This window comes from Phocoena sinus, chromosome 17 (genome assembly GCF_008692025.1).
Source record: "Phocoena sinus isolate mPhoSin1 chromosome 17, mPhoSin1.pri, whole genome shotgun sequence".
In the NCBI taxonomy this organism is placed as follows: Eukaryota; Metazoa; Chordata; class Mammalia; order Artiodactyla; family Phocoenidae; genus Phocoena; species Phocoena sinus.
Genome location: NC_045779.1, coordinates 63577653 through 63592514, shown reverse-complemented (window position 1 = coordinate 63592514; position 14862 = coordinate 63577653). Strand labels below are relative to the sequence as shown.

The 14862-nt window shown below is 44.3% G+C and overlaps 2 protein-coding genes across 4 annotated transcripts in view; one reads left to right on the top strand and one right to left on the bottom strand.

Annotated features, from left to right (window-relative positions):
* Positions 1-14678, top strand: part of FBXO32 (F-box protein 32) — a 34716-nt gene extending 20038 nt beyond the window's left edge. Inside the window, exons 5-9 of one of the 2 annotated variants that reach the window (XM_032609426.1) lie at positions 894-987; positions 1833-2017; positions 7655-7837; positions 8777-8920; positions 9321-14678. In XM_032609426.1, coding sequence (XP_032465317.1) covers positions 894-987; positions 1833-2017; positions 7655-7837; positions 8777-8920; positions 9321-9410 — 696 coding nt within the window. In that variant the 3' untranslated portion in view covers positions 9411-14678. The remainder of the gene's footprint in view (positions 1-893; positions 988-1832; positions 2018-7654; positions 7838-8776; positions 8921-9320) is intronic. The other variant, XM_032609425.1, reaches the window with a different exon arrangement.
* WDYHV1 (WDYHV motif containing 1) overlaps positions 1-14862 on the bottom strand; it is an 80152-nt gene that overhangs the window by 5135 nt on the left and 60155 nt on the right. Inside the window, exon 6 of one of the 2 annotated variants that reach the window (XM_032609429.1) lies at positions 8507-10261. The exons of the other annotated variant lie outside the window; for it this stretch is intronic. Coding sequence (XP_032465320.1) covers positions 10182-10261 — 80 coding nt within the window. The 3' untranslated portion in view covers positions 8507-10181. Of the gene's footprint in view, positions 1-8506; positions 10262-14862 lie in introns of those variants that run through there. 2 annotated transcript variants of the gene reach the window in all.

Here is a 14862-nt window from a genome sequence, read left to right as displayed (position 1 = left end):
TAACATGGGTGGTGGGAATGGGACATACTCCTTCAGTTAACCGACCAACCTTTATTTTCTACCTAATTTATGCCAGGCACTGTGCTAAGAGCTTTATGTGCATTCCCTCCTTTAACTCTGTCACCAATCTTGGAGACTCGAAGTATTACAAGTAGAGATGAAGAAACTGGGGCACCAAGAAATTCAGGAATTTACCCAGAGTCACAGAGCTAATAAGTGGTCAAAGCAAAACTTGCACATAAGTCTAAGAGCTACAAGGTTCCTAGCCTTTGAGTAGAAATATGAGTATACACTGTACATCCCTGAATGTCTCTTTCTTCCTGTTATTGGCTTCTTTCTACAGAAAGTTAAGCGCAGTGAAAAATTCTAATTTAACAGACATTTTTATTGAATGCTACATAAGCAGGAGATATCTGGATAAGAATTGCCACTTCCTTGAAAAGTGCCCATCGTTGCTGAACTTGAGCTTTCAGGTGCCTTGAGAGCAGTCCCAGCCAGTGGGGAGAAGTTCAAGTAGGGGTAAAAGAATTCCCGCTGGGAGTGATTATGTACAACTCCAACATCACAGGTCACAGGAGGTTTTGTTCCCTTTGGAGAACCTCAGCTTCACTTGCTGAAGTAGGACAAGTAGAATGAATTAGCCCTGGCTGAAGCCAACCTCTTTATATTTAAAAGAAAAAAAGCAATTAAATATTCAGCCTGATGCCTAGGTTTTGAATTACCCCCATTTGTCTTCTACTCAGAGCATCTGCTTTTTATTGCATTGTGGCCCTGCCTGCCATTTATCTCTCCCCGTCAGTCTGTATCTACGTGTCATGTGACTCAAAAGTGAAGATTAGAGGAGAAAAATATCTCTGTAGTCTAAGCCTGGCAACTTCTATTTTTATCCACAGCTGTTGGAACTGATAGCAAAGTCACAGCTCACATCCCTGAGTGGCATTGCCCAAAAGAACTTCATGAACATTTTGGAAAAAGTGGTACTGAAAGGTGAGCTCTCTCTCTCACTCTCTCACCCCTTTTTATAGGCCTGGGGCCGGACAGATGGATTTTCCAATGCAGTGGACATGTCACTGGATTTAAGGGAATGTAAGCAGATGGAAATGAATGACTCCAGATGCATTTCAGGGGTGCTGGATTCCAGTTTAGAAAGGAGGGCCATTCATGCCCATGACAAAGGGTGAGACCATCACCCTCCCGTCCTTGTGTTGGGATCATCCATTTGTCCTGCTCTAAGCCTCTCAAGCTTCTTGGTGTAGGCACGTGTCCCAACCTTGGCTACTGAACCTCTAGATTCCAAATTCCTAGAAAATTGAGCTGTGTACAAGGCAGAATAGATCCATAGACTCTCTGAGCTAGAAAGAACTTTACGTCTCTGGCTCAACTGACTCATTGTGTATACGGGAGAAAGAGTGATTTATCCATAATCACACAAAGAGTGAGCCAGACTGGATGAGAATCCAAGCTCCTGACCCCCAGACCTGTGCTTCTGCCACTGATCATCTAAAAGAGACATCACTCCTGGGCAAAAGCAGCTGCTTTCAGATCAGGTGAGCTATTGGTGCTGGCAGGACAATGAAAAGAGAAAGAGTCTTTGTAGAAAACGGGGAGAAGAGAACAAAGAGGGACCTAGATAATGGAAACTCTACCCAATAACCTCGAGTGCAGAAGCTTGGCCAAGTGTAGAATAAACACCAGTGAGAAAGAAAACCATATCCCCAGTGGGTGTACCCAGGTAACACGAGCAGAGGAGAGAAGAAGAAAGAACCACTTGTGAACTATGGAGTGTTCTAGTCTCATAAACGTTAACTACTTTTTTTTCTTCCCCACTCAAGTCCTGGAAGACCAACAAAACATCAGACTAATAAGGGAACTACTCCAGACCCTCTACACGTCCTTATGTACACTGGTCCAAAGAGTCGGCAAGTCTGTGCTGGTCGGGAACATTAACATGTGGGTGTATCGAATGGAGACCATTCTACACTGGCAACAGCAGCTGAACAACATCCAAATCACCAGGGTAAGCTGGAGCACCCCAGCCTCCTCCCAGCAGGAACGGCTGCAGTTGGTTCCTCTGCTGGGGTGCTGGGCAGCCTCGCCAGGACTTTAAACCCTCTCTGGTGATGGAAAAGCCTGGACAGTTCTGATTGGATGCTTTCCATTGGGTGCTGAGGGTGGGCTGGGGGACCTTCCGATAAAGGGGGTGTGGGGAGAAGAACCTGGCAGCGCGGGATCAGAGTATGTGAACGACGACAGCCAATGGAAACACGCTGGGAAAGCTAGAAACTTGACCTTGGGGCCGATGTAGGCTACTTCACTGAAATCTCTAGTGGGATCTGGAGATTTCTGCCCATTTCCTCTTAAAGTACGAGTTTGTTTATGGCGTTAGGATGCTGCCTCGTATACAACAGCGCTGTGATGGCAGTGGCTTGGAGAACTGGCACCAGCCTTTTAAAACTCTAGTTCCAATTATTAATAGTTATGATAAAGGAAGGCTTTGAGTAAAGGCTGTAAACATACAGGTAGGAAAAGACATGAGCACCTCCAGCCTCGGGTCTCACTGCCCACCTCCTTGTGACCACTGATCTCCCCAAGCAGGGGAGATCCCCCAAACACGCTGCCCACAAGGCCCTCACTCTGCCCGGGCCTCTGCTTGACCACATGGACATACTGAATAGCTTTGAGTAAAGGCTGTAAACATACAGGTGGGAAAAGACATGAGCAATTCTCACTCAAGGCAAACAAACCAAAAAAAACCACACGTTACCAGCTAAACCTCCTACCAGTAGTTTCTTTCGGCTTTTAAAACATAAGCTGGCCCCCAGCTCTTGGCCTCTTAAGAGTGAGCAAGAGGACTAAGGCACAGAAAAAATGTGAGAAAGACGCTGGTGTAATCGCTCAAGGCTCCCTAATGGACACACACACTTAGGCGGCTCACGTAGCACTTGGCTGTCTTATCTAATCACTGACCATGGCTGTTTTAAGTGGTTCCGGGACCCAGGCTGATAAAGTTTGGGTCTGCCCCGTCTCTCGAGAAAGAAACATGAAAAAACTTCTTTGACCTCTTTTAAATATTTCACTCTATGAAGTTTGCAAAATGCAGTGTCCTTGACTTTACTGTTAATAACCTCTCTGTGCCTTAGTTGTTTTTTTCCTTAACTCTGAAACAGCAAATAATTGGAAGTCTCAGAGTTCTGTGTCTTCCTTAGAGTCACTTAGGCTACAGTACACACACACACACACACACACCCCAGTGATACTCAACCAGCGATATAAATGAGCAAGTCCCATTAGTCCCAAGGGCATCTTCCCTCCAGCAACTTGGAACACCCATTTAGATGGTCACACTTGCCCAGAACTTGCCTCTGTTCTCTCTGTCCACCTCACAGGAGCCCCCCACTTGGCCACATCTGCCCACATACCTTGCACTTCCATGGGTTTACTTCCCCAAAGCCCCCCTCTATTGATCTACAAACTCTCTTGGGAGGTACCCATTGTAGTTGCTATAACTCTTCATGGAGTGAGGGTAAAGGGGAATCAGAGAAGCCCAGTGACTCTCCCCAAGTGACACAGCAATCAGGGCCAGAGCTGAGGCCAGAACCCTGGGCTTCTTATTCTTAAAACGGCAAAGCTTTTAACATCAGTGGTTTCCAGACTTTTTTTCAATCTAGCTTTCTTCCAACTATTTATTCAATGACCCAGCCTTTTGCAAACCTTTTATATCTAATGAAATCCTATGCAGGACAGATCAAACGCTGAAGTTCATCTCACCCTCCCCTCTGCTCACGGCACCCCAGTCAGGCCTAGCTATTCTCTGCACGCTCTAAGCTTGGTCCTGCCTCGGGGTTTTTAAGCCACCTCCCTCCCTGACCATCCAGTCTACTGAAGCCACTATCATCTTACCTTCTTCAGAGCCGCTATTATGATCTGAAATCATCTCATATGTGTATTCACTTTCCTGTCTCCTGCACTGGCTTATAAACTCCACAAAGAAAGGACATCACCATCTTGTTCCCTGCTCTATTCCTTGTCCCTGGACCAGAGCAGATGGCAGTCAATAAGTTTTAGTTGAATAAATAAATGATTGAAGGGGACACTCCTCCCACCACCTACCTTAGAACTTGTTCAATGTGCAGAGGAATACAGTTGGAAAATATTGCCCTGTATTTACAGTTGAGCATGAAAATTGACCAACTGCAGGATCTGGGACTAGTGATTTGAATTCTCTGTGCCTCAATTTCCTCATTTGGAAAATGGAGGCAGTCGTGCCTATCTCAATGCCCTGGTGTGAGATTTAATCAGGTAATATATAGAAAGCACTCAGAACAGTGCCTGACACATAGTAAGTATTGTAAATGCGTCAGCTGTTATTATTATGAAGGGCTCACTCTGTGGCAGACACTCTTCTAAGTCCTCTAATGTATTCATTAACTCATCTAGTGACTAATTGTAAGTAGGAGTCATCATAATAGCTAATATTTACTGGCCACTGTGCTTGGTACTTCCAGGCATTGTCTCATGAGAAAAAGCACACTGAGTGGTTAAGAACAATCTGGCTGGGCCCTCCCCACCAATAAGATGTGGGTTGAACCCAGGCCTGTCTGCAGAGGCTATACTTTTACCCATGACACTCCACTCCCTCACGCCCTCCTTCCCAGCCCTCCTCGGCTCTGAGCTACAATATTTTGAGAGCCATGCTGGAAGGAAAGATAGAGAGAGAAGGAACTTAATTACTTCAGTCTGGACTGTATTTTAAAACTTACTTTTTAACAGTTTGGACCAAAGAGAAGTATGTTATTACGTGAAAATGTTAAGGTGACATTTACAGTAATTGCTTTCTATTTGCCAAAGTTCTATCAGTATTTTCCCAGCAGATAATCTTGTTTTCCTTCAAAATTTCCTATCTAATTCTATGGAGCCAATTTTTATTGGCAAAAATAATTTATATAATAAAGAATGAAGGGAGAAAAAAACTAAGAGAACTGGCTTGTAGGGGAAAAAAAGCAAATAGAATCATAGTGTCCTGTGAACAAGGCAGAGAGTCTGGAAGCATGGGGGGGGTGGGCAGGATGAATATAAAAAGATTTTCAGCAAAACACTTGATAGGGGGAGCACGACTAACTTCTTTTTCTTTTATATGTTTATATTCAAATAGAAGAAGGCATGCAAGCAGTTAATCATTTACCAGGAGTAAGGACACAGCATGGGGTCTGGGCAAGGATTTTGGAAAAGTTCAGGTTTGAAAATCTGAGAGTGAATTCTGCCAAGTGGACTTTAATAGAAGTTCATGTAATAATTGGCCTGGGAGTTTTAACCAAAAAAGTAGATGCTTTGAAGTGCTGGAAACAAAAAGAAAATCTCATGGCAGTTTTATTGGCTCATACGATCAGCAGCAGATGATAAATGACAAATAGGTCTAGGACCTTCTGCAGTCCGGCAAAGTCCTGAATTTTGCAAACAATTGAAAGTTCAGCCCAGCAGCCTGAACCATATAAATTGTCAAGTCACAGACACTTCTCACGAATTAGGAGGCTGAAGCTACTCCAAGTCTGAGATTGCTGGAGCTGGAAAGGATCTTCAGAGACTTCTACCAAGCCAGTTCATTTTGGACACAGGGAAACTGAGACCCAGATTTCCCAAGGGCACTTGGGATCCGGATGCTGCTCGTCCAACCCATGTCCCTCCCATGCCACCTCCCATTCTCCTCCATCGTCCAACTTCCCAAGCCGCCCTGCCACTGCCCACCTTCCCTCTGCACGCCTGTCCTGCTCTGCAGAGACGCAGGAGGGAATTGCTGAGACTGTGTGTCCGCCTGGAATCCTGTGTGTTCCAGCCTTGATGTGCCTCGTACAGAGTTCAGTTCCCTAAAATTTCGAGGAGGGAACTCAGTACTCATTCCCAGGATATTTTCCCCTCAGCTAAGGAAGGGTTTCTTCATCCTGTTTTGTTTTTTTGTGTTTTTTTTGTGTGACCTCCAGAGGTGATAGAACACTGAGCTAAAAATGTCAGTAGTTCAAATTCAAGAGCTCACCCAGGACTAGCATGGGAAGGACAAAGAACCATGGTCTCGAGCGATTTGAGCTGACTTCTTATCCAGATGGCAGCAGCCAGTTGCTGTTCAAGAAATAGCAACGAATACTACTGAGGACCTTCTGTACAGATTGTTCCCATAGCACTTGGCGCTTACATCCTTGATGGCATTTAACCTTTGTTCTCTAATGACTTGCCTATATTTCTGGGTCTCTCGCCCATTGCAGCAGCTCCGGTGCCAGGCATAATAGGTACTCAGGAGAGGGGTTTTGTGCTGGGCTAGTCTGCAAGGGATACAAGCTTAGACCTTGCCTTCGAGGATCTGGGTCTGGGTGGAACAACATGAGCTCATCAGAATTTAAACATTAAAGGGCTTAAATATAAATTCAAGGATATGTAGAAGCAACTTCTGCAGAAGCTCATGATTAACTGCCAGTATGTTCTCCACAGACTAATAGTTATCAAAATGTCCCGTACAGCCCTAGGTTTGAATAGAGACGCTAAATGGATGATGGATCTTAGGCTGAAAGGTTCTTGACCAGCCATTCCCAAAGCGTGCATACACATGTGTACACACACACACACACACACACACACACGCACACACACACACCAGTATAGAGTCTTTCTGTTGTTGCTGTTTGTACCTATTGAATTATTTGACTTTTATCATTCCACATATATTTATTGAGTGCCTACTATATGCTAGCACACTTCTAGACTCTTCTAGACATAGCAACGAAAAAACACAAAAATTTCTGCCTCCGTGGAGCTTAGATCCTAGCAGGAGTGTTCCATTCAAGCTTCCTTCTGCAGATGGGTTACGTGACATGACAATAAGGAAGTTGTTGCAAAAGGCACCTGAAAGAGATCCTAGGAATTCTAGGAAGATGCAGTGGCTAAGGCCTGAGGGAGTCACCAAAGCAGAAAAGGCCTTTCAGAGGAAGTGAGTTTGAACTGGATGTGAAGAAGAGTCACATGTGGACAAGCGGAGGCCCGGGCAGAGTGAGGGCCTTGTGGGCAGCGTGTTTGGGGGCCGGTGAGAAAACCTACTTGGGGAGATCAGTGGTCACAAGGAGGTGGGCAGTGAGACCTGAGGCTGGAGGTGCTCTGTCCAGGGTAGTGAGTCCTTTGGGAAGGTAGCGAATATTGTAATTGAGTGAAGCACAGGAATCCAACGTGCGCTATTAGGGGAATCTTTCAGAGAAAAAGTGTAAATAGATGAAGGGGATTCAGACCTCCAGGTATAAAATAAATGAGCCATTGGGGCTGTAATATACAATATAAAGAATACGGCCAATAAAACTGTAATCACTTTATATGGGGACACATGGTTACTAGACTTATCGTGGTGATCATTTCATAATGCACGCAAAAAAAAAAAAAGCCTTGTGCAACTTAGGAAAATTCCTCTGGCACCATCTGCTGGAGCCGCTCCAGGCTGTTCTTTGCGGGTCTCGGTCATGGGTCCTGTGTCTGTACTTAAGAGTAGAGAGAACTGCTGCTTTGATCTCTGATCAATAAACCACCTTGAGGCTGGAGGCTGAGGGGACAGCTGCATCCTTGGTGTCACCTGGTGCATAGCTACTCTCTGCCCTGCAACTTAACATAACCCTTCTCCCCACAGCCTGCCTTCAAAGGCCTCACCTTCACTGACCTGCCTTTGTGCTTACAACTGAACATTATGCAAAGGCTGAGCGACGGGCGAGACCTGGTCAGCCTGGGCCAGGCAGCCCCTGACCTGCACGTGCTCAGCGAGGACCGGCTCTTATGGAAGAAGCTCTGCCAGTACCACTTCTCCGAGCGGCAGGTCAGTGCAGCCCAGTGGCTGTTCTTCCTTCTCTTCCTCTCTGCCCGCCCCCCCTCAAGCTGCCTTGGCATCCTTCTCAAACCCACTCTCCAGGGCTCCCTGGTTTGACTAGAAAACAGTTCAAGGAGTTTCTAAATAATATCTGTGAGATTTTGTTTATGTGTTTCAATAGGGAAAAAAAAAACCTTATATTCTTAACCTAGTCCCATGTTACAACTTGCTCCAAAAAAAATTCATAAATTGGCACCAGTCCTTCTTTTCTCTAACAAAATAACTTACATTTTTATGAGATTTTACAGCTAAAGGACTTTTACTGATGTTATTTCATTTTGTGTTAATGACCCAGGGAAGGGTAGATATCATTATGCCCACTTCAAACAGATGGAGAGACTAAGGCCACAAGTGGCTAAGTGACATATCCAAATGAGTGGAGCGCTCTCTAGGTGAGGAAACTGGCCTTGAATTTGAATTTGGGCCTTCTGACACCAGTCTAGGCCTCTTTCCCCTCCGCACGCTGCCTCAGATTTTTTTTCCAACTTCTTTACATAGAAGTGTGAGCTCAACAAGTGCTGTTCACGAAACCACTAATATTTCGATATAAAATAGAGCCATGGTGCCAAGCAGTCACTGCATCTCCCTGGAAATAATCACTCAAGTCTACAGCAAAGAAAAGATTGAAGTGGTTTATTGAGATCACCTAAACTTTCAAGACCATCCAAATGCAATTTAGTACAGGTCACCAGTCAGGCGTCATTGGCCACCTGTTTCTTTTAAAGACTGGTTAAAAGCTATTGTTTCCTTCACTAGGTAGAGCTCAGAAGCAACTTCTTTATATCTTTGCTACTTTTTCCCTAGCTGTTGCCAGGGTATAGATGAAAAAGGTGGAAAGGAGGCAGGAGCAGAACTTTTCAGAACTACTTTTATTTGTTTGATATTTAGATCCGCAGGCGATTAATTTTGTCAGATAAAGGACAGCTGGATTGGAAGAAGATGTATTTTAAACTTGTGCGCTGTTACCCACGGAAAGAGCAGTATGGAGACACCCTTCAGCTTTGCAGACACTGCCATATTCTTTCCTGGAAGGTATATGTCTTGGAGGTCGTTGCCACACATCCCCAGCCCAGCCCCTAAGAGCCAATGGCACTAGCACTGTGTCGCCAAATGCTTTCCTGCTCTTCACTGTTGTAGCCCCCAGCTGAAGGTGAAGGTAAAACTGATTCAGCCCCTGGGGAGAGAAACTTTCAAAGACCTTCGTTTCCTTCACCCCCGTGTTTATTTTTTCCTGCAAGCCCCCCCCAAACTCCCCCATCGCTCTGTGCACGCGTGTCTGTGCGCGCGCACGCAGCTCTTTAGTTTTTCCATAACACAGGGCATTCTTGACAGAGGAATGTTGTTTTGAGGTTGGGCAATGCCTTACTTAGGGTGCTACAAGCCAATGAGATGCTGCCGAGAATGCCCACCTAACCACGATGTTCCTTTCTAGGGCACCGATCACCCGTGCACAGCCAATAACCCAGAGAGCTGCTCCGTTTCACTTTCACCCCAGGACTTTATCAACTTGTTCAAGTTCTGAATCCCAGCACATGACAACACTTCAGAAGGGTCCCCCTGCTGACTGGATGGTTGGAAATACAGAGTTTGGACGCTTCATTTGTAAATAGTGTACATTTTAGACATTGGCTCAAAAATTCTGCGATAAGCCATTGAGAGGACGTTGGAGGGGAGAGATGCAGTTGCTGGCTGGGAATTTAAGCATATGGACTTCTCATTAGAATTGGTATGGAAAAGCAGAAATACTGTAAATAAACTATTTTTCCTAATGATTTGCCAGCAAGACTATGAGGCAGGAATTCTGTTTCATCGGTGAAAATGGAATTCTCTTGACGTTCACTGAGACTCCTTTATAGTTCCCTAGAGATGTGGGAGAAAGGGGCAAAACTCAAATACAGGATAGAATGCTCTTTGTTTACAATGTGAAAAATGTGTTGGAAAAAAAAAAAAGAAGAAAAACTACATATGAGAAATCCCTGGGCTTTGGGTTTTGATCTGGAGTTTGTTTTGAAAAGGCAAAGGAAGCACCACTCATCTTAAACCCGCATGGGTATAGGGCCTTATCTTCTGAAGATACCACACAATAGTCTACCTCGGAAAGCTACAATACTCGCTCTGACAAAGCGCGTGGTCCAGTAGGCAGTCTCTGTTTTTCTTGTTTCTTCATCATATAAAAAGTGATTTAAAACAGGAAGAGATATTGGAGGCAATCCTCATCATGCTTCAGGCTTCCTTTTTAGACGAATGGGACATTCTTCGGGGTTGCCTCTTTTCTAGAACAACCCCAAAGCATCTATGCCTTTTTTCCTTCCATGTTGTAGCTCATTCGGGACATCATCATAAGGCCAATTAAAAACAGTTCAAGAGGAAATCCTGTCACAGAAAAGATGGAATTAGTCACCCAATAGCTGTGAAGACTTTATTCCTGTTTAACTTCTTGGCTTGTCTGGGCTTCCTGGGGTATCTTCACGGATAAGCCTATCCCTGGGGACTGTTTGGAGCCAGAGTATTGATAAAGGCTTGTAAAACAGGTTTTTACATATCAGCTGCTGTTCCTCTTGGTGGGTGATAGTTGAGGAGTTTTCTTTACATGCAACACCAAAATTTAGTCAACCTGAGGTAGGGCTTCTTGTAAGGATGATAAAGTAAAGCTTGGCATTCCAGCCAGATAGGGAGCAGAGGTACCATGAGTTCATCCTTAACTTGCTCCAAACCCCAGGGGAAATTGCTAGGCCAATACCAGCAGGTAACTATGTGGGAGAAGGAAATCTCAGGACTTAAGGAGTCAATATTCCTGGGAGGGAATGGGGGATGTTTTTGTTTTTTACTTTTTATAGAACTTTGCTTTTCTACAACAATGTACATATTTCTGCAATTGTATTTGCTTTCTTTTGTTTTTTTAGTAAGTAAAGTGGCCACCCAGCATGACCTTGGCACATAAGTGAAGCAGAAATAGGAACTTGGTTCACATTTACATTGAGGAGCAGTGTATTCTTAGGGGTTGAATTTGGGGTGACCTGAAATGGGGAGAGATGGTTAAGAATGTACAGAGACAAGCCAAGGGACCAACTAGTGATGTAGGACCCCTTCACGCCCTTCCCTCAAAGCACAACCCAAGTACCAGCATCCGGAAGGGAACTCGACCACTAGTTGATGTTCCTCACTTTGCAAGGTCTGTGCCTACACCAGGATTTCTTAATATCTTTTTTCATCACCACCCCCCTGAACAAGAAAAACGTAAATTGTTTATTTCAACTCTGAGCAAAAGTAAATACTAAAGAATAAGATCTTGTTGGGTAAGGTTGAGCTTTGGAGGGCCACAAACTACTGTAACACCTCTTCGCCCCCCCCACCCCGAGTCAAGGTCACACTGAGAATGCAGGGTCCAGACCATGGAATAAAAAGCTCTGTCTTCCATAATTCAGGCAGGTTCTCGCAAAGGTCTCAGCTTCCTTAAAGATGTGAGTGGAGCTGGGGCTGTCGTTGCTGTGAGGGCTCTGGAACTGTTGACTCTGGCATTTTTTGGCGTTCATAGCCTTCCACATCTTCCCCCCAACTCATGACCTCCACCCCTCCATGCTGAAGGAGCAGGCGGAGACTCCTCGGCACCTTCAGGTTTGCAGTCCCAGAAATGTTGCCCGCTTTGGCTGTCAGCACGAAACTGGCGAACCAGTGTCACTTGGACTGTCCGTGGTGCTCATGACCGCATAGCGTGCCCCAGGCAGCAGGAGCATCTGTGCAGAACGACCCTACCACAAGGGATAGGCTTAACGGTTTTCTGAAATGTCTACCCAGATGGTGACTCGGGGCTCTCCCCATCTCCTCTGGCATAATTGGAGGTGGTGTGTGACAGAGTCAAGGAAAATTTTTAAGGAAAAGAAAAGAAGAAACCAACATTTGTGGTTCCCTTTCATTGGAAGAGGAGAATGAGGAAGGAAATGGCAGGTGGAGAGGGAGAGGGGAAGGAATAGAAGTGGCATGTCTTTGATGCTGTGGTTTGTGCGAGGGCAGTGGGGAAAAAGAGCACAGCAGGTGTGAGCACCTGTGTTGGTGCCACTGGGTGGCTGTGAAGCATGGCCAGAGCCTCACGTATAAGTAAAGCGAGTTAAAAAGAAAATGCTTGTTCCCTGGGCACTAATTGTCTATAGAATTTCTATTGGCAAACCCTCCCAGGACAAAGTGACCTAAAAAACAAAAACAAAGAATCTCTGTCTCAGAACCGCTGTTCTAAAAGCCAGAAGGGACATGACAATGGAAAGTGCTGGAAGAGACAGAATGCTCTACTGTCTTTGCTGTACCTACCTACCCCCACCCCAACTCTGTAAAGGAGAATTTAAAATTGATGTCAAATATGAAAGTAATCTGGACTTCCAGAGAAGGAAAGAGTTTTGTCCAGAACAGTGGAAGCCGAGCCACAGGGGTGTTATGCTTTGGTTCAACACACAGGTTTCCGAGCAACGATCCTAGAGTCTTAAGAAGGCACAGCATTTGAGGAAAGGAGAATATGCGAAGCTTAGGAGGGCTCAACTTATAACAAGATCCAGACATTTTAAACTAGATAGTGTTATTACTCAATGCTGTTACTTTTAGTGGATGGACCAGTCACGTGGGAGGATTGTAGCAGAAACTACAATGTGAAAACATCCCCAGTTTTGAGATCAAAAGGGTCAGCTGTAAGATGACCTATGTTTAGTGATGATCCATTTTATATTGAAGTGGCTCAGAGGAGATACTGATATTTTAGATGGGCTGCAAAACTGTCAAGGCAAGAACAGGCTTTACTTGGCAATGGTGAAGGAAGGTAATGAGTGTGTATTGCCTTATTGCCACAGTTCTCTCTTCATAAACTGTTTGGGAGCTTGCAATTAATAGAGGCTCCTTGTTTCCGTTGTTTTTATACGGGAGAAGAGAAAGAGCTTGGAATTTCATTTGTCTAAGCAAGTGGTGTGATTTACAAGAAGTTCAGTCATTTCAAAAGTATATCATTCTTAGTGTTCAATACAATGTTTATCATAAAATAGGCACCTGAGTTTATATATTCCTGCCAGGCTGAAGGGCAATTATGTCTTGCTATGCAAACACGCTATTTTACGTGTGAATTTTTTTAACTGTAATAATTTTATGTGTGAATTTTTTTTAAACTAAACTCTATCATCATTTTCTATGTTGACATCTGTTGTTTTTCGTGTTTTTTTGTTCCAACTCTCCGAGTCTGTGAACCATCCTCTGACTGGATGCTGGCCTAAAATCCTATTAGTGTTTAAACAGACCTCAGAAACACCCTCAACCTCTAGGCAATCGCAGAGATGGGGCTCTTTGATATATCTCTGGCCCCTGATGTCTTCAACAAACAAGATCGTAATTCCTTTAAACTCAATGTTTTCTGTAGATGCTTTCTTCTCCGTTTTGTTAAGGAGAGTCAACCCTCGTGGTTTTCCAAAGGAAGGAAACTCCTCCCCCAGACTTGAGCGCTGGAAGGGACGTTAGAAACGCTGGAGTCTGGCATTCCTTCTGCCTTTCAAAATGAGGTAGTGGGTCCAGAATATTCAGGTGACATGCCTCAACCCACCTGGCGCTCAGCAGTGGACCGGAGCGTAAACTTGGGACTTTCTGAGGCCTTGACTTTGTACCCCCTGCCCCAGCACCTTTTATTGTGGCTGGACACACGTGACACCTAAGCTGATTCTTCTCAAGACGTTCGCTGTGGAAGGCACGTTCGTGTCCAGTGTCCGGCCGTTAACTGTTAAAGACATTTTAAGTCCCTGATTCTTCCTGGAGAAGTTAAGGAGTTGCTTAACATTGTTACTGACTCTGACTCTGCTGTGAGTACGGCATACTAGTGAGTACAACCTGCTTGCCACAAAGTAAGCAGCATATTTTGACAAGTTTATTTTTCCCTGGATAATTAGATTTTAATTATAAAGGTGGCCCCTGAGACACATAATGGCTGAGCAGCTGGCTTGCTTTCTAGAAACCGAGGTTCTGATGGTAACCAAGCAGGTATTTCCTCTCCCCTTAGACTAAAAGGTACATCTGATCCATGCCTTCCATCTCCCTGGTACCTGCTGTGAGATCCAATAAGCTTCCACCCAGTGGAAGATCACTCTCTGCTAAACCTCACAAGCAAAGGGGGGTTGTTCCATGAGGCAGCAAGGAGCAAGGGACCACGATATTCATGACTTTGTCTGCTAGACATTTTTCAAAGTGTCCTTGAACTCAGCAAACAAAGCTTTCTGAGAGATCTCTCAAAACTCAGGCCCTGCTCCGTCTGGCCAAAAATGGATGGCTGCTTCAAAACTCTGAACTTCTTGAAACTCCATCTGCTACAACATTACTTCTGGAGTTTGAACATGACTTTTTCTGTCTTTGAGTATAGAAATGTTTGTTTAATTAATGATACACAAGTCTGTTAAACAGAAGGCTCCAAGCAGTGCTCTACACTTGAGAACACTTGGCGCCATCTTTATTCTACCAAGTGCCAATCACCCTAGCCAGAGGGGGTGTATATTAAAGTCCATATCCTAAGCTTTAGAAGCTTTAAAGTACTTTTTTAATTAAAAATACAATAGGGGATTGAACATTTTAACTAAAAGTTTAAGGTTAGACCAATTACATGCAAAGATGTTTATTTAATATTGTGTGAGCTGAGTCTTTCTGTATAAATTATTTGCACTCTTTTCTTGCATGATGAACCGATTTCTTTTTTTATAGTTGTTTGTACCAGACGGTGGCGTATTTTTGTAAAAATTTTTTGACACTGAATTGCAATAAATGTTTTTCCAACAACACACACTGGTGCATTTTTGGTGCATGTCAATTCAAGTTGGTTTTTTATCGAACTGAGTATGTTTATCTTTTGCTGAGTGAAAGTTATATTCCTTCTCCCAGAAACTTATCATCGTTGTAAAATTTTCTAGGAATACATAGAAAACTAAGCTTGCTGCTGAGTACCAACCTGAATCAGAAATACAGTA